This window comes from Oenanthe melanoleuca, chromosome 4 (genome assembly GCF_029582105.1).
Source record: "Oenanthe melanoleuca isolate GR-GAL-2019-014 chromosome 4, OMel1.0, whole genome shotgun sequence".
NCBI classification, from domain to species: Eukaryota; Metazoa; Chordata; class Aves; order Passeriformes; family Muscicapidae; genus Oenanthe; species Oenanthe melanoleuca.
Window position 1 is genome coordinate 11,486,163 of NC_079337.1, and position 20,123 is coordinate 11,506,285.

Below are 20,123 nucleotides of genomic sequence, written 5' to 3' on the forward strand. Positions count from 1 at the left end.
GCTTGCACTTTGTATTAACTCTTTTAGCAGTTCATGTGCTCTCAGTGAGTATCATTTAATCAGAGAAATACTGCTGTGTGTCAGTTTCTAGTTTGCTACAGTTCCTTTCCCCAGTGCTATTTAAAAGATTTCTTAGTTTCTGAAAGTCCAGTTGTCATAGGAATGACTCCTCTTTCATTTCAGAAGAGTAGATCTCCGTGACTTCATTGTCACATTTGTATTCTAACCTTTTTCTCTTTTACCTAGTGAGAGAGCAGCTTTGGTGTTGAAGAGAAACCTCGGAAAGGAATGGGCCCTGTTCTCTTGAAGCTGTTTGTCCTGATCCCAGGAATGCTGTAGAGGTTAGTGATGTGAATGCTGAAGAGCTTTTGTGGAAATTGCCTTTTGATTTGTAATTGGCACACTCTTCAATAAATTCTGTGTGAAGCTGTTCATTTGCCTGTCACAGAAAGGGAGTTAATTCAGGCACTGTCAGAACACAGTCAGCTTAAAATTGCTCTACCCAAACAAAATTTAGTATTCTGTTTATCTGTGGGGATGCTGTGGAAGTACATTGCTGGGTGGTCACAAAAAGTTGTGTGGGTGTGATGCATGCTCAGAGACAAGCTGCATTAAACTTGGAGATTTTAATCAATAAGTTAAAAAAAGGTAAGAATGATCATAATACATGAGACTGTAAAGCCTGATTCTTCTCAGAATTTCTCAAGTCTCTCATTTTTACTTTGAGAGAAGAATACTCCTGATGTTCAGTAGAATTGACAGGCTAGGAAACGTCCATTCTGTATCTATACAAAGGTAATGTTATTTATGCTTCTGCCTCAAGTGACTTGTATTTCAGTGTTATATCCTAGTTTATTTGGGTTTGTACAAGCTGTATAGACTGCTTGCTGTGAATGTTTTTTCCCCAGAGTTCCATAGTCCTGCTACAAATATTACAGGCTACAAGAGTCTTCCTCTTACAACTAGAACATTGAGTCTAGTTTACTTCCATTTGTTTTGGAAAGCTGGCAAGGATTAAGTAGATGTATCACCTGTGAATGGATTACTTTTTAACTACTGAAGTTAAAAGAAGCTTTATAACTTTATATATATAAAAAATAACTGTTAAATTCAGTAAAACTTGGTTTTGCTGATGAAAAATGAATGTAGCAAGTAAAATCAGATGGAGGAGGGGGGAGAGGGAAGAGCTAGGCCTGTTGAAGTGCTCCTAAAGCAAAGAAGTGAATTTCCATAGGAGCAGATGAGTTAAAATCTATTAGATCTGTATGGTTGGCTGTAAAGGATTCTAATATTTGGTAGCTTACTTTACAAACATGGTGGGGGTTGTGTGTGTGGTATGGCAACTGAAGAGTAACGTCCAAGCTTTGTTAGGACACCCTTTGACATACATGCTCTGTTTGGAGCAAGAAGAAAAACAACACAGTGGAAAAAAGGATGCAGCATGTCACAGGCACTGAAAGTGAAGAGATGATCCAGTGGGAAAAGACAAGAAAATGTTAGTTGGCATTATTCTTTGAGGCATGTTGAGCTCAACAACTGCAAGTGCTGCCATCTCTTATCAAGAGCTCTAGTCATTGATGTATTCTCACTATCTTTATCTTGTTTTGTATAAAACTAAGACTTGTAAAGTGTTCAGGGGTGAGGTATCACTTCTAATTTAACAAAAGTATACAGAAAGACCAAACCCCAAAGCACATCCTTCCATGTGAAATCCTGCACTCCAACATCACTGCTATCACTCTAGCTCTGTGCTGCTGCTTTTGTTTCCTATGTTTTATTCATAAACAAAAACACAAACCTGTCTACAAGGGGGTCTGACAGAACCATGCCTTTTTTTTACTTTAGTAGAAAATGCCTAGCTCCTTTCAACCTATTGTGTTTAGATTTTTTTGAGACATATATACTTCTTTGTAGAGAATAAAATAAGATGAAAGGTTTATCTCCTCTCATGGTAGTCTCCCTCTTGACTTAGTAAAAGCAGTTGATTTCAAGCAGCCTGTTGAATGCAGACTATTTTATGAATCTGTGAAGATTGTCTTGTTAGAATCCCAATCTGCTATTCAGATACTTATGTAGGAAATATTTCCTTGGCACTTCATGCATCCTGTTCTTCCAGTTCTGAGGACATGCAAGAACTGGCAGAGCTTAACAGCTTGGTTTTAGGGTTGTGGTTATGTTCCTTTCAGACCCAAGCCTGCTATATTTGATTTGGTTGAGCTCTCTGTGGGGCTATGTTGAGTTTCTCTCCAGCTGTGGAATGACTTACCTGCAGCTACATGGATAATAGTAAAAACTGTGATGCAGTTTATGAGCACACAGGAGATAATGAGATAAGGGAAGACAGCCAACTAACATAAATTTGCCAGAGAGAAAATGGTGTCAAACTGATTTGTTTGCTTCCTTGACAGATGAATTAGATTAGTGCATAAGGGAGGCAAGGGATAGAAGTGACACAAATAGAAGTGTGTAAGGTTTTGAAGATGTTCTTTTGAGTGTAGTATGTGCATTGGTTTTTTTAAATGGGATCATCCTTAAATTACTCTATTGGAGGAGCAAAATGTATTAAGAATAGGGATTTGGGCTCACTTGGAAAGGCATTTGAAGCAGGCTTCCATACTAGCTTGTCATGGCTGGATTTGTCAATGTCACCCATGATTTAGACTTTAGTATCTGGAGTAGCATTTACTTACGAGCTGTGCAGTGATGCCAGTTTGGGAATAGACAGGGGTAAGCAAAGTGTGTGTGTTGGCTTGACCTGACTCAGCCTGTGTTTATTTGTTATACCACAGGTATACACAGTCAGTGTGTATAACCTAATTATGCTGAATTTACTGCTTTGGATGGCCTCTTCCAACACTCACAGCTTGTGGTACTTTTCTCTCCTTTAGGAAACTTCCAGTGCTGAAAACTGGAACTTGAAAGGAAGTATTTATTTGTAGCAGTGTCTTTATTCTACCAGAGGGAGAAAATGTGTGAGTAGGGAGGAGTGACCATATTTTTAAGGGCTTTTGTAGAATAAGATATGAAGTATGGAAATAATTGTTGTCTTGGGATGGTGTCAGAGAAGTCTGTCATACTGCTTTGTTTTAAATTCCCGGTGATGGAAAGGGGTGTTTGCTCTTGTGTATACAAGAGCATGGCACACAATGCTCTTCTCATAGTTGTCAGGTTATCATGGAAGATTCATTTTGTGGCTCCCTTAGAGGTAAACACCAATATTTCACACTGGGTCAGTAATTTTTGCTAGCAATAGATTAATGCCTGAAACTCCCTTTGACGTGTTCCTATCTGTGATGCCATAGTTTCTTATGGATGTGAAGCACAGTGAGGCAAAAAAGAAGAAATCTCTTTTTAGGTTATCTCTGTGGGGATGCTGGTCTCTGTTTCTGTGATCCCTGCTGCTATATTCCTGACATCTTGGGGTATGGCTTTCTCCTTGGTATCCTAGCAAATGCTTTTCTAGCAAAACTACAAATTAAGAGGGTACACCCTCACAGCAGAGAGTGGTGCACCAGTGGTGTAATTGGAGTTATAAGAATGCTGTGGAAGTTTCATGCCCCATCTTCTGTCCCAAAGGGAGGGGGGATATTGGAAGAGCCACTGCTGATAAGTGATAGCCTGTGAAAGGCAAGCTTTAGGCAGTCCCTTGGAAAGACTTTTAAGTCCCATGAATTGAAACAAACTGGAGGCACAGTAAACCTAGTTTTAGAGCTTTTCCTTGTTTGATTTTAATTTCAAGAAGCTGCCTGGGAGAAATCTCAAAGGCACATTGCTGTAGACGCAAGAATAACTGTTCAAAGTGCTGGGAGATGAAACTGATGTGCAGCAATTTTTATAAGGGAGGAAATAATAGTGCAGAAATGGGCTACCACCTGCCTGTGTTGCAGTGAGAGTATATTAGAAGTACCGTTTATTTTTTGGTGTTGCTAAAAGATCACCTTAAGAGAAGACAGAGAAGTAAAATCCAACTTAAGAAAGAAATATATGATAAAATTGTGAGGGAATATATGGATGTATAATAGAAGAAGCCTTTGCTGTAATACTATTGTTGCAATTAGATCTTAGTATTAAGCGTTTATTTGCCTAATTTTTTTCATGTGCCTTTGTTTGTCAGCATATTGCTGGGTTTCACTCAGTTTATTGCATTGGGTTTGTCTTAAAAATGAACAAGAGTAGTTATCCTCATTCTGTACACTGCTTACTGTCAAAGCTTAAAAGGAACACAAAACCAGAGAAAACGGGTAGCAATGAAAAAGTCTTGTTTTCTCTCTTGTGGGGAGGAAGTTCTCTCCCCAGGTTCTTTGCATCCAGAAACAGCCAAGCAAGTGCAAGTCATCTAAGTGAGCCCATGCACTTTCACAGATGCACTGCAGAAGCAAGGACTTGCATTAAATAACTGCTCGTTGATTTCTGTACCTGTAAATGACATTACAGTGCATTTGATAAGACAATTCCTGTATCTTTTTTTTCTTTTCTTCTTGGTGTTTTTCCTCCAGCAAGGAAGTCTATTTCCTTTGTGTGAGTGTTGTGTGTATGTGTAGGTGAATTCAAGGGAAAAATGTGAATAAACTCCATGTCAGTAGTTGTGCTTTTATTAGTGGATGTTCTCTTCTGGGATAAATTTAGTTGGAAAGCAGTGCCACTGTAGTTATTTGAGTATCATTCTGGGAGAATTCTTTTCAGAAAACTGAAGCTTCAATCATAATTTTTCTATATGCATGGCTATTACTAGGGGAAAGGGCAAGTGTAGTGGTGAGGCATAACGTCCGAGTTTGGATAATATAATGGATTTCCTTGGAAAATACTACCACTTCTGAATAGTTTTTGTTATTGAAACGAAACACCTGGCAGTTCTGGATTGTATGGTGCTGTGCATGAAAGTAGCATTGCAAGCTGGAAAATTAAAGAGTGTTCAAAAAACACAACAAAACAACAAACCCCTGAAAAGCAGAAGAGTTAATCAAGAAAATCCACATTGCGTCTGATCTAGATTCTAGTAAGGAGTGTCTCTTGTCCTTCATTTTATTTTTTCCCAGAATAATTAGTTCTACTGTAACCAAAATTGAAATGTATTTACTTTCCTGTGAGATAAGAGAAGCAGGAAAATGTCATCTTGCAAATTAATCTGTAAGCCATGATCCATCATTCTCCTTTGCAGTGACAGTGCTGCCGACCAGATGTCGTTCTGCTCGAGCGCACAGTTTTTCATCTTGACCCGGCGCTTGTGTGATTTTGATTTATTCTTTGTGAAGCAGCTGTATCAGTGGCTGGGGCTGTACATTGCAAGGAGGAGGGATCCCTTCCTTTGGAGGGAACAGCTGCTCCTGGCTCACAGTCCCTCCCGCCTGGGTGCTGGTACAGCCGGCGCGGGGGGCAGAGCCGCCTGACTGCTGCCGGGATGTTTACTGACCAAGGGCTGGCAGTGCCTTGGAGGCATGGGAGCTTGGCTCCGCTCTAGTGTCTTACAAGGGCAGGGCTTGAAAAAGAAGATGCTGGCACTGAACTTCAAGAATTCAAGGTAGGATGACACCTAAATGAATCCAAATAAATCTTATGTCTTTGCATATTTTCCCCCCCTAAGGCGAAAATTTAATTCCATGACTAGCACATGTGAAGTTGTACCTCTTGCTGTTATAGGAGAAGCTGAACCAAAGCTGAGATTGATCAGAGTTTTAGTAAAAATCTAGTGATATTTTTTAATAAAATGAGTAATGTACGAGTGCATAATTTTCGATGTTTGGGATGTTGGCTCTAGAGAAATAAGTCAAAAGTAGGTAGTTTGCATTTATCATCCCATCTAAGGAAGAAAATAATTAGTTTGTCACATGAGTAGTTTTCAAAATACAGCTAATATGAGCATTGAGTGCAGTAGTTGTGCTGTGAAGCAAGCTTGTTATAGTGTTGTGTTTCACATGTGCTAAGAAATATAACAAAGTTGGAGAAAATAGTATTTTCTCTGGCTCTTGGATGCTATAGGCTTAATTTTTTCCCTTTGAATAAGAGAAACTCACTTTTGATTTCTAGCTGTCCTATTTAATCTTGAAATACACTGCAAACTGGTGTTGAGAAATCATTTATTCACTGTGAAATTCAGCTTTTATTTTGGAACTATTGCCAATCAGGGCAAGAACATGAGTAATGAAGAGAAAAACAAAAATAGTTTTGAAAGTAGCTCTGGTAAATAGTAAATATACCAACCTCTTTATTGGCAATCAAAAATAAGCAAAATAAGTATAGGTTTTCTAAAATGTTGCTGGCTTTACCCTTTGAGAGACACCAACTTTAGTACACAAGAATATTTACACCCACTTTGGTCATTTAGTAAGTATGCCATTGTAAAAAAAAAAAATCCCTGGAGAGCTGAAACAATCCGTTCATTTGAGTAATTAATATTGCTGTTAAAATCTGCAGTTTTATCTGCTTTGTATGTTTTTGTTTTTTCTTGTTAAGTGTTTCTTTTGTTGGGGGTATTTTGTCTTTCCCCCCTTTTATTTTTTCCTGTTTAATCCTTTATCTGACACATTCACTGCTAGGGATGGAAACCTTGTAGCTCTGATGGGCTACTTCTAAATGCAAACAGCTCAGTCTTGCCTTGGATCTGTCCCAGGCTTTCTCTGCAGGACAGTGTTCTGGGAGCAGCAATCTCTTGTGTTACTGGGGAGCTAGAGAGATTCACAATCAGGCCCTTTGTTTCTATTCTTTGCTCCATGTGAGGCTCCTGAGAAGTGTTTCCATGTGCAGTCTGGTGGAGCTGGATCCAAAACCAGGCTGGGAGCCCAAGATGTAATCTAGCTCTACCTGCAATCCTCAGGTGTTTGAAGACTGAAGGTGAGACTGAGAGGGATTGAATTGCTTTTATCTGAAGTTTGTGACTGTCATCCCCAGAGCATCTTCTGCCACCCAATAGAGAGGGGTCAGGAGAAGGAGAAGAGAGGGAAGGTGAGGAGAAAAGACAGTATTTTTCTCCCATTGTTATAAATACTTGCTTAGTTACACAAAGCATAGGAATCTTTACTGTTTCTCATAGTGGTTGTGCCTCTTAGGAGGAGCAGCTGAGGGAAGTGGGATTGTTTAGCCAGGGGCAAAAGAGGCTTGGAGAGGACATTACCTGAAAGGAAGTGCTAGGGAAGTGGGTGTCAGTCTCTAGTCCCAAGTTAAAGGATGAGAAGAAATCACAGAATCATTAGGGTTGGAAGGGACCTCTGGAGATCATCCAGTCCAATCCCCCTGCTAAGGCAGGGTCACCTGGAGCAGGTGACACAAGAGCACATCCAGGTGGATTTGGAATGTCAGCAGGGAAGAACCTCCCTGTTCTAGGGGTCTGCCACCCTCAATGTGAAGAAATTCTTCCTCCATGTTGAGGTGGAACTTCTTGTGTTTTGGTTTATGGCCATTGTTCCACATCCTGTCACTGAGCACTGCCAGAGAGTCTGGCACCATTCTCTGGGCACCCACCTTTGTGGCATTTATGGGCATTAACTAAACAGGTCCGACTTCTGCAGTCCCTTCTCACATGAGAGGTGATCCAGACTCCTCATTATCTTTGTGTCCCTCCTCTGCACCCTCTCCAGTAGCTCCTTGTCTGTCTTGTCCTAAGGAGTCCAGGATTGAACACAGCACTCCAGATGTGGCCTCACTCAGGCTGAGTAGAGGGGCAGGATGGATCACCTCCCCAAGTCTGCTGGATGCACTCCAGGATCCCATTGGCCCCAGCCATCAAATGTCCTCAAGTTTACCAGGGAAGGCTTTGACTGGATATTATGGAAAAAGTTAATCATAGAAGGGATTATCAAGCCTTGAAAGAGGCTGCCCAGAGAGAGGAGGCTGCTCCAGTTATCATCCCTGGAGATGTTTAAAAGATGTGCAGATGAGAGAGTTGGGAACATGGTTTAGTGGTGGACTTGACAGTGCTGGGTTAGATGTTGGACTTGATGATCTTAAGGGTCTTTTCCAACCTAAGTGGCCCTTTGGTTCTGTACTGTATGGTATGCAGAACTTGATTCCAGTGGAGCTCAGTGGATGCCTTTGGACTATCCTAATTTCTGGCAGTAGATATGTATGTACATACTTCTGCTGCTTTTCCATTCATCTCTGGACTGAATTGCTAATTATAAGGTCTTGGGCTGTTGTATTTTGTTTTGCACTTAGGAATACTACGAGCATGCAGCTTAAAACATTGGGAATTATTCACCCTTATTTACTTCCTATTGCTTCAGAAATAAGCAAGCATTTGTGCCCAGGCTTTAATGCTGATTTAAATGCAGATACACTGCTGTTTTTGTTGCAATCTTTCTGCCTCGATGGTAGCAGAGAGAGGAATTTTATTACATCAGCCAGACATGTGCTGGTAGGATCATTTTGTTGTTTTTCTTATCCCTGTTGTTAGAAACAAGGGTTGGCTCTATGGAGACAAATTTTACAGGTAATGGGCTTCTACTTACTGCTCTTCATATGCAAATTTCCTAAAGGCAGAAGAAATGTTTTCTTTGTGGTGTATAAATGGCTGGTTTACATGGCTGCAGGAAGTTTTTGCTTTAAATTGCTGTTGAGAAGAAAACCCACTACTACCAGCACCCCAAATGGGGACCATGCTCCTGATTAAAAAATTCAGTGGCTTTGTTAGCTAAATATGAGAACCAGAGTCACTATTGTCACTACTGAACTTGTGCTGTTTGGAGCTACTTGCTTTCTGCATGGCCTTATTGTGAAGATGTACAGGCTCTCCTGTTCCTGTTTTGCTGGTTTCCTTCCCCATCTTCCCCACCTCACCCTCTCACTCCCCATTACTTGGAAAGGTGAATAGACCAAATCACTCTTCCCTATTGATGATGGCTCATTGTTTCAGTGCTGTAGCTTTCCTAGGAAGGCTTTTTTGCTTTGCTTGTTTACTACAAATGCAAGAGCCACTCTCCAGGACAGTGTTTTTATTCCTATGCATTCAGTGTCTGCATGCCAACCAAGCACGTGCTTGTCTTTTCAGATCCCAGATTATTTTGCTTTTTTGTTTTTCTGTGTGTCCCCCCTCCCTTCCCATCCTCTCACCTTTTTTTGTTTTCTAGGGGCTTCTTACCAGAATTTTCTCTCCTGAATTTCATGCTTTAGTCATTGCCATGCAGTTGAGGTCATCAAGCTAAAATTTCAGTTCTGCTCTATTCCCAGTGGGCTGTAACTAGTATTCTGTTTGTCCAATTAATGCAAATCAGTTTATTTAAGCCTTTTGAAATCAAAACAAAAACAAAAGAAAAACAGCATTCAGAGATGCTCAAGATATTTTACCACGGAATATGTCAAGAATTCAATTACAAGCTGCTGCTCTCCAAGAATATTGAGGAAGCAAATAGTCTGTTCTGTTTTGGTTTGAGTTTTTTAACCAGTTGTTACCTTATCTTCTTGGTATTCTTCATATTTTTCCTGATGCTGCATAAGTTAGTTGGTTCATAAGCTTCCAATAAAGTGCTCCAGTTGATTCCTCCATTTCAGATGATTTTGCTGAGGTGCAAATGTTTCTGAGCTTTTTCAACTCTGCCAGCATATGTTCAAAACCAAAGTGATATTTCAGTATTTACTTTTCCTCGATGTGTTTTTCAGCTCCAGGTGTTTATAGCAGTATTGAGGTTTGCGGGATAATAGGAGATTGCTTATCTACTCTCTTGCCAACCAACAGGTGTGAATGAGGATCATTCCTACCTCAAATGTCCAGTTACAAAGTTCCAGATTAACACTAATCTGACGAATTTTAGCTTCCAAAATAATCTGCTGGGTTTATAATGTATTCATACTGGTTACACTGAAGAACAGAATTTCTGTTCCCTCAGTCCTAAACCTGTTAACTTACTAGGCATCATTCTTCTATAAATAAGTAGTTCAAAAATACATGCTGTTGAGAAATGTCTCTATTTTTGTCATGTTTTGTGTCTGCTCCAGCCAAGTTGGACTTTGCTTCTGCCTGTCAGGATTTTTGTGTTACATATATTTTTGTCTCCTCGGTTAGCATATTTTTTCTGGTAAAAAATGTCCTTTGCATTCCTTGAGTGGAGGAGTAATTGTATGTCCAGAGCTCGTGGCAGTCAAAGCTGGATTGCTGGCTTTGAGACCACACTGGAACAGGTCAGAGGAGTGGAAAAAATGCCTCAGTGGTATGATTGCACAAGCATGGGCAAATGGTTTCTTGGAGCCTGGATGTCTATGAATAAACCACCTGAAGGTGCTAATGCAGGTGTTTCCTTTCTAACATAATACCTGCATAGAGCCTTGTACTTTGGTCTTCACTGTAACTGATGATTAGGGGTAATGAAACATGCCAAGATTGATTTATTTTCTGGAATGACCATTCCTCATCTTGTAGAGCAGAAAGGCTTCTTTTACACATGAAGAGTTTTGTTTGGTCCTCAGCCCTGCAATGGCAATATGTTTGTGCCTTGCAGAAATAATTGAAAACCTTTTTCTGGTATAAATACTGTCTTTTTTCTCCAACCTAAGCAGATACCTTGGAGCAAAAACAATTTGGGGTATGGAATTTTCCACCTTCTTTGTTGGCTAGCAAACCCAAACTGGTTTTTGGAGATCAGATGTGTGTTTCTATGCAGATGAGCTGGTTTAAGACTTTGCATTGAAATTCAGAGATGAAGGTGTATAGAACCCAGCAGTCAAATATGACTTTCAGGTAGCCTTAGGGTTGGTTAGATGGTATTTCTTGGTCTTGTTTTGTAAAGAGATAAATGGCCATCTGTTACAAATACCTCAAAGATGAGGTTTTCTGCTCCTCCTAGGTGGATGCAATATTCATTATTTGCCACTTGGCTTCTGAAAAGTCAAAATTACTCATTCAGTTCCCCTGACCTTTTTCAAAAGCTGTGCCTATTCAAATGCTTACAACAGCAGATTTACCTTTTGGTTCTTAGGATCGTATGTGATAGTTCAAGACAAAATAAGAATTTATCTTTCATTTTAGCTGAAGAAGATGTAAAATGTGAAAAGGCAGACACCTTAAATCAATGTGTCTCTTGTCTAAATAGCCTATATTTGAGCTTTCTGGCGGTTTGCTTTTTCAGCATTTTCATTTCTTCAGCTTAGTTATCACTTTATTACTGAGCAGAGAAATTGCAAGTCCTTAAATCTTGTTAAAGGCTTCCTTAAAGAAAAGCAGTACTGAGAATTGGGTTCACGGTGATGACAGATCATAATGAGTGCTAAATAAAGATGTAGGAAGTGGAATTATCATCATCCAGCCAAAAATCACATTCTAGATGCAGTGTGGACAGATTTGTTCCTAATAGGAAAAGGTGACACACATTTGCTTCCTTGTGCACTGTCTTATCTTTACTCTGTGGAAAAATAACTAGTGGGTCCCTTCTGTTTCACCAAGGTGTGAAGTGTTGTACACCATCCCCAGATGTCTGTGAGCCATGATTACAGTCACATCCTTTGCCTCCAAGTGTGCATGGTTAGTCCTTCATGCCAGGTAACTCTTGTTCTGTGCTATTGCTCTGAACATTGATGTTGAAGCAGGTTCTTCAGTCCCAAGGGCAGTCTGGATGGTGGGACTGCACTGAGGTATCAAAGTTCTCTGTGCTTTTCTTGCACAGAAATAGCAACAAGGAAAAGTGATGCAACTTCAGCTGAGGTTTGGAGAAGTACTACACTCTATTTTCAGCTGGGCTAGGATTTAATACTTTGTTTTACAGGCTTTATTTTTTGGAGGTGGCGGATTAAGTGTTTGTAGCCTGGAAATACTTTGTTACAGTAGCACAGGTAATTTTGGGAAATGTGGTTATTAAAGCATTATAAAATTCAGGGACAGAGTTATCTTCTAGATACAAGCTTTGCACAGTAAATCAGGAAAAGAATAGGCTATTTGCAGAAGTCAAAAGCAGCACTTTATTTTCTTATTTGAACAAAATGAAGTGCAAAAAGTTGATATAACTAAAGGTCATTTTCATTTAAGTTATTACTAAGTAAGAATATGTACCTTATTAGTCTTTAGCAAGACAGCTCTCCTCCATCCTCACAGCATAGGTCAAAAGTATCACCGTTATTTAATTGTTGTCCTTTTACACTGAATATAAAAGATTAACCTTCAGAAGGGTACAAACCACAGGAAATCTACTCTATCAGCACTTGCTATTATGTGTCATTATCATGAATAATTTGTGGGAAATGGAAGAAGACGACTGATGTCCATGTCTTATATCTTTATCTTTCTCAATAAATAGTTACTAAAGTTCTTCATATTTGTTGAAGCATTAGGAATTTTTGTTTGCAGAGATTTCAAGGCATTAAGGTCAGACTGAGCATAAGAATAGCATTTCTAATATTGCAAATAACAGAGAAATTGTATCTTTAGCTGTCATCTGACTGGAGTTCAGAGAACAGGAAAAACACGTCCTGAATCAGGATAGCAAGGCTTTGTTTGTTTGTTTCTTAGAGGTGTTAAAGCAAAAAATAGCTGCCTTGAATTGTCAGTTTGGGTACTACTTTGTGAACTGAGACACCTCAAACAGCTCATCAGCCTGTAGAAACAGACCAGTATTAGCTCTTCTGTTCATCTAAAAAAGTAAAGATTAAGTTTTTAGGTGGTAACATAAGGTTCCTCAAGATGAGTTTGAATTATTTCAGTGCAGAGGAGGGAAAAAACAAACCATATACACAGAAGTCATGACCTTGAAATAATAGTGTGACCTTGCAAATCCTTGCCTGTACACCTTCCTTACTTTCCTCAATGATACTTAGCAGTACAAAAGGTGGAATGGGAATTGGTGGTGTTCTCCTGTTGGGGGGATTTCTCAATGAAATAGTTCCTGTTTCAGCCAGGTGACTGGATGTTTAACAAGAGGAAATCATAGTATGAGAATAGGCATTTTTACTACTGGGGCAGAATATGGGATTTGCTTCAGGCTCTCCCTTACTGGGAACAGGCAACATTTACCAAAAGCATGTGTGCCAGTTCAGTCTGTCAGGGAGAGCTCATGGCATTCTTTTCAGCAACACAGCTTGCTTGTGCATGATTTTCTTTGTGTGTGAGTAGTTGTTTTGTGTTTGGTGGCAGGACTGATGGGGGGGAAGGGAATGGGAGGAAGTAGTTGTGTTCCTCTCTTCCCCTCCTGCTGATGTTTTTGTCTACAAAGAGAATTTTTTATTCCTGCTCAGTTCTAAGCACAAATGGATGTGTATCTAGCTAGTAACAGCTCTTTATTGTTTCCTTTGAAGGCCAGACAATGTCCTTTTGAATAGTGCATATTGGTGATCATCTTCAGAATGTTAGTATTAAGTACATGGGTAGGGAATCTGAAATTCAGGGAAGAAGTTATGGGCCTAATGGGAGGGAACTAACAGGTGTGGAATTCAATTATCCTAATGAATTTCTTTGATTGATTATAACAAGAAGACTTAAATTTCATTTTCCTGAGATAGCTAGAGTGGAGGTGTGTACTGGTGTCCCATTATAATCTGCAAAGAAAGAAGTTGATTCCTGTTTCAGTGCTAAGATGCTGATGTAATACCAATAGAGTGCCTGGAGAAACACTTGTGACTGTAATTACTAAGCAGATAATTACCTAGCTGCTTATTTAAATAACATCCTTTGGAACTAGATGCACAGCTCGGACCTGTAATAGCTATTGTTAAAATGAGTGTGTCTTATGTAGCTTCTGTCTGCTTTTTTCCTTCACAAATGTTTTGATAGCTGTAGTAGTATTACCCATACATTATCATACCCTAACTAGTATTAATGATTGTGTCTGTGTGTGTGTTGTGTTTTTCTTGCAGTGTCTGTCTTTGAGCTTTTTAAGTTGTTGGTATTTTCTGTAATGTAATTTATGATCATTTTTCCAACAGCTTCCACTAACAGTAGAAAACACTGAAATATTTTGAAGGCTGTAAGTTAGGTCTTACACTGACTCCAGTGAAACTTCTAGAGAATCTCATGGGTTCATCTTGTGGGATTGCCATATAAATTTAGCAGAAAAATGAAGAACCTTGGTGAATGGCATTATATCAGAGCTGCTCAAATGGGTCAGTCTTGCTTATGCTCATGGGGAAATATGTAGCCATCTGACAGCCTGTGGAAAAAAACAAAGGGCTGTTTTTGAAGTGTGATGCTGTGCTTTCACTGCTTGCTTCATTTCTCCTCACATGGAGATTCTTCTGCTTTTACCACTAAGAGAAAGCTGTAATGTTTATTACCAGAGCAGTGGTTTTATTGTGCATGTTTGTAATCGGCTCATCAAGTGTCTTATTTTAGTTTCGGTCTGTACAGGACACGATGCTCTGCAACTGCCGTTAATTCACATTTTTAGCTCTATTAGCAGAAGGTGGGTACAATAGGCTGAAATGCCTCAACCTCCTGATAAACCATGTGCCTGTCATGGTGGGGCTGTGTCATAGGACTTCCACTTGCTTAGTTTGCTTTCTCAGAATAACTTCTAACTTCTTCATCAACTTAAAAAAGCCAAACACACAACAGCTGGAATGTGCAACTCGCAGGTTCCCTATGAAGAGTGTGCCTGCTTTCGCCTGCTGGGGGAAGAAGCTCATCAGGTTTACATAGTAAAAAATGTGGGGCAGCAGTGGGATGTACATACCAGAAGAGGGAATGTGAGGCAGGGAAGAGACTCCTGTGCTGAGAACAGGTTTCTGTCCTTGCCACTTCCACAAAACTCCTCTTGAGGTTTTTGGAACTGCCCTCTAATTGCATCCTTTGTGTACTGAGTGTTTAGCTCTGAGATCACAAGCTGAGAGGAGAAGGACATCAACTGGTCTCTAAGGGACGCAACACAAGCAAGCAGAAAGCTTCAGGCATTACAAGATTGTAGGATTAGCTGCTCTAGAAAGTATCTTCAGGTAGATCCCATATTATTAGACGTCATCAATTTTAGCATAAGGGAGGTTGTGTGTGTTCATTTTTGGATATTGAGACTGTTGCCATGCCCATGCTTTGGGGCACATCTGTGAAAGGAAGTTGGTTAATTAGTTGTGATGCATTCTGATCTGGTGGGGCTGAGTGGGACAGAAGAATCCCTGAGATTGCACTGCTGGGTGTGCAGAGCAGCCTTGCAGTCCAGGTTGTAGGAATCAAGGTGTAGCATCATGCTCAGAGGGATGAAGTAACAAAATACTGACCAGCTGCTCATGAAGCATCTGCTGAAAGTGGCAGGAGGGTCTTTGGGAACTGTAGGAAGTGAGTGTACAATTTAAGACTCTACTGCAATGTGTGTATAGAGCCAGGCCAAATTCAATCTCTCCAGTCATTTACTAACTTTTGAGTTTGCCTCTCTTAATTATTGTGCAAGGTGCTTGATTGTCATGTACTATAAACAAGCACTTGTGAACAGGTGAAATGACTGTTACTGAAAATACTGGAATCTTTTCATTTTTGACATTAAGGGGTCTGCCATGTCTTAATGCTGAATTTAAGTCACATGTGATGCTTGCAACTAACTGACTGAGGATTATGCAGATGCTTTCACTTAGTAGAGTAGGAAGACCCTTTTTTCTACATACTTTTTGTTTATAGTAAAAGGTTTAGTTGTACTGCTTTCTCTTCTTTCTAATTCTAAACGAAGAAAACCTCAGTCAAAATATTTGTACAGGAAAAAGTAGCAATTTGTTCTTTAACTGTTCACTTCCACATATCTAAGATTTGGGCCTAATGCTGGAGGTCCCAGAGCTGACAACTCTATTCCCATAGATAATCTGTGATAATCAGAAAAAATATCACTGAATTTGGGCAGGCAAAAATAAATCACAGAAATTCTTTCAGCTTTCACCCACAATATATTTCAGATTACATTGCTGGAGCCCACACTAGCGTTTTTTCTGATAGGAGAGAAACACAGTAAGAGGCAACTCTAAAATAATTCCAGAAGTAGTATCTACTTGGGAATTCAGTCACTTCTGGGGAAAAAAAAGGGTAATTAATTGGAATGTTATTTGTTACATCCTTTCTCCTCTCCTCTCTGCACTCTCTTTTATGTTGAGGTTGAACACCTGCATGTCATGGGGAATAGAGAGGAGGGACCATGACTGTACTGGGGAAGTGAGAACTGTTTTAATTGTTCTCTGCATTTGTCATTCCTTGGGGTTAACTTCCCTGGTGGAGGTAAATAGATCACAGCTGTGAAATACCATCCCAGTAGGCTCCTGTATACCAGAAAAGTAGTATGTAACATTTATTTGGACTTCTCTGACTATACAAAAATTGTCAGGTCTATAATTACAAGTGTGGGGCTGAGCCAGTCTAAATTTATGTTTTAGGTGCATGTGTAGGCTGAATAAAGCAACAGAATTTAAAAGAAAAATTGGCAACATGAGCAAAAGTCCACAGCAGTCATGGATTTCTTGGCAGTATGAATTTTGGGTGGGTATATAAGTTCTCAGCATTTTGTGAATCATAGAAAGAAACTTCAAATCTTGTCTTTAAAATATTCTATTAAAAAGAAGATGCAGACTTTTTTCCTGATGCTTAGCCAGTAAAGGTTTGAGTCTTTGAGCTCAGATGTGGTATTCTGTTAGTTTACCTGTTAAAGCAAGAGTAGCATTGCCAAACTGAGAAATTTGGGAAAAGCCATGAGTTTCTGGAGGAAGCAGTGTTGTTTTATTTTTAGCTGCGTGATTAATGCTGATTCAGAATCTTACTTATGTTATTTCTTAGGGATGATATGCCAAAAGACAACATTCAGTTCTATCCAATTTTCCTTCAGTTGTGAAAAGCCAGCACACATTTCCAGCGTGGACTGACAGTTACTGGCTTGTAACTTAGCTTAGTTTTTTTTCATGACTTCTCATTTCCTACATTATTTTTTGCATGGAACCAAAATGTTCACTAGCATTAGTTCCTAATGTTTTACAATGTGTTAGTAAAATACTTTATGAATATGCTTTATGAATATGTTCCAGAAAGGTATCTCTTTCTTGGATTAGAGAGAGAATATTTTTCTTTTATTGATGTTTCTTATTGGTAGCTAATTGCCTTCACTTTTACAAGCATAGCTGCAGTTTGTTATTGGTGTTATTTTCCTGGCTTTAGCATCCAACTACTGTCTTTCATCACAACTGAATCTTTGGGTTGGAGTTCTTCAGTAATGTCTGCTTTCCTTTTGTTACTCTAATTACAGCACGTTTGGAATCAGCAGTTCTCCTTTTATTAATTGACCTTCCATGGTAACCTCACTTTTTGATAATTTAAATAATTAAATTCTTTACGTTTCTTGCTGCAAGGCATTTTCTATTCTTGAGTAATTTTTACAGCTGTTACTGACCTTTGGTTTTTCAGCTGCATTTAAGCAGTAGAGATGTAGGCATTGCAATTCTATGGAGTATTTAATTGTTGGTGGTCTTTATATATGGAACAGAAACTCTTTTCCATGTATTCCCCTTACTCCTTCCCTATGGTTGTGAGGTTAGTCCCTTTTGCTGCAGTGTCCAATTGGCTACATCAATTCTAGGGATTTCTCTTCTCTCACCCTCACACCTCTTGTGCAAGGTTCTGTCTGATAGGTTGGAAGATTTGGTCAGTGTTGTTTTGAAGACCGAGGTTGGTGTTGTGTAGAGCCAGTAGCTGGGGGGTGAGATGAATTATAGCTCCACTGGATAGCTTTGTCTCTTTGCCATAGGAAAGTCAGGAAAAAATATGTGCTTGTCTCTGTCTGATAAAACCAACATCTGAGAGAGCTGGAAGGTCTTGTGTGATTAGATTTTAAAGTACTGTTTTTATCCTACGATGAATTTCAGAATGCTTTGCATTATGTAGATAACACTGTTGTAAATGCTGTGGGGTGTGCACCAAAGGGTTGTGAAACTCATCCAATAAAAGGTACCAAAGCATTTTGCAGTGTTCAAAGCCTTCTGGAGAATATCGGATGTTTTTCAAATTGTCGGCTTTAAATCCTTCAGACACATCCTAATCAATGCCTGGCTTATAAAATTAGCTAATGCTCTTAACTGCGGTGTGGTACTTTCTGTGAGAGAGGGTGCTATGTATTTAAGGCTTTGACAGAGCAGTGCCCCAGTCCCTTGTACTCAGCAGGTTCCTTTTCCCTCCTGAGCAGGATCCGGGGCAGCCTGCAGAAGCCAGCCAAGATGAATATGGTGAAGCGGATCATGGGCCGGCCCCGGCAGGAGGAGTGCAGCCCGCAGGACAACGCGCTGGGGCTGATGCACCTGCGGCGCCTCTTCACCGAGCTCTGCCATCCCCCGCGCCACATGACCCAGAAGGAGCAGGAGGAAAAGCTGTACATGATGCTGCCGGTGTTCAACAGGGTAAGCCGGGCAATGTGCAAGGGCTTGTCCTCTCTTTGGATTGCCTGCTCATGCTGTGTGTTCCCAAGGCCTCTTGTTCTAGCACAACAGGTTTTCTCCCATTGGCATCCTTTCAATTTCCCCCTTGTCCTCACCCAGTGTTGTGTTAGGGGATAAGCTTACCTTTGGGGATTTCTTATCACTTTTTCTCAAGTGCAATCCACAGATGCATGTAGACTGACAGCTTTTCTGAAGTGCTCATCTGATTTCCAGCCTGAACTTTGGGAGCAAGTTCATACCCACTTTTTTTGTGTGACGGTACTGTCCTTGGGTCTAAATAGCTCTTCTCCCTTCTTTGCATTTATTGTACTGATGTATATTTTGAGATAGCAATCATACTGTGTCCTGGCAACTTGGTTTTTCTGGCCTACATGAGCTGAACAATTTTAATTTCTCATGTGATATGTTCTCTGTGTTCTTATCACCCTTTTAGGCCTTTTTCTATGTATTGAGTCTGAATCCCCCTTCTTGGATAAGGGAGATTTTGAACAAGCAATCTGTAGGGAAGGTATAATAGCCACTTCTACTGTGGCATTCATATTTCACTACTCCCTCCATATTTCACTACTCAGGCACTGATGTTTTGTTTGGAGGCAGAACTATGACAGCTGTCACTGGAATTAATAGGAACTAAATCCTCTTGATGTCTTATATCATTCAGTTAGCCTGTCAGGTTATTGTGAATAATAATTTTGGTAGCAGTTTTAGAGTCATGAAAGACCAGTAAGTACAGATCTAGCTTTCTTTTTCTTTTCCCCTTCTGCATGCTCTTACTCCTTACTTCTTGGAAGATGGATTTGTGCTTGTATATGCTACCCCAGAGAACTGGAATAATCCAAAAACTAAAAGGACTTTTTGTTGAAAGTATGAAGGTGTTAGACACTGAGCTGCTTGCATGTTTGTGCTGGTTTTGCTGGGATAGAGTTAATTTTCTTTGTAGTAGCTAGTGTGGGCTGTATTTTGGATTTGTGCTGGAAATAATGCTGATAACATGGGGATGTTTTAGTTACTGCTGAGCAGTGCTTACAGAGGCAAAGCCTTTCTGCTCCTCACCCCACTCTACCAGTGAAGAGATGGGGAGTGCAGATGGAGCTGGGAGGAGTCACAGTGACCCCAGCTGACCCAGTGGATATCCCCTACATATGATGTCAGGCTCAGGATCTAAAACAGGGAGGGGGAAGAAGGAGAGGAGGAGGTGGGGGGATTTTCAAAGTGATTTGTCCTCCCAAGTCACTGTTACACATGATGGGGCTTTGCTCTTCTGGAGAAGACTGGCCACTGGTTGTCCAGAAAGCAGTGAATTAATTCCTTGTTTTGCTTTGCTTGCTTGCATGGCTTTTGCTTTCCCTATTATACTGTCTTTATCTCAACTCATGAGTTTTCTGCCTTTTACCCTGCTGTTTCTCTGCCCTGTTCCACCTGAGAGCAATGAGCTTGTGTGGTGCTTAGCTGCCAGTGGACCTTAAACTGCAACAGTGCTGTGTAGAAAAATTAATCCGAGTCAAGACATAGTATTACTAGGATTTTCAGTCTGCTAGGTAGTGTTCTTTAGTGGATGGATCACTTGAATGCCATTCTGTTGCCCTAGGTCTTATTTCTACTGGTAACCTGTTTTGTGAGTTTGAGCTAAGTAAGCTCAGTTCATATGCCTCCTCTTTAATTTATCTTCTTGGATTACATGCCTTTTAGTTATGGACTTTCTTGATTTGTTTCTACAAATTAGCACAATAGAATCTTAATCTTGCCTTGAGCCCATGAAGGTTATTTTGATGCAGTTATGCTTGGAAATCTCCCTCTGGTGGTTACATGAGACTGATGCTTCTGGAAAA

General features: G+C 40.0%; 1 protein-coding gene across 4 annotated transcripts in view; it reads left to right on the top strand.

Moving 5' to 3' along the window:
* Nucleotides 1-20,123, top strand: part of WDFY3 (WD repeat and FYVE domain containing 3) — a 147,997-nt gene that overhangs the window by 32,587 nt on the left and 95,287 nt on the right. For all 4 annotated transcript variants that reach the window (XM_056489731.1, XM_056489733.1, XM_056489732.1 and 1 more), the window contains exons 2-3: nucleotides 247-341; nucleotides 18,045-18,255. In XM_056489731.1, the coding sequence (XP_056345706.1) occupies nucleotides 18,076-18,255 (180 nt within the window). In that variant the 5' untranslated portion in view covers nucleotides 247-341; nucleotides 18,045-18,075. The remainder of the gene's footprint in view (nucleotides 1-246; nucleotides 342-18,044; nucleotides 18,256-20,123) is intronic.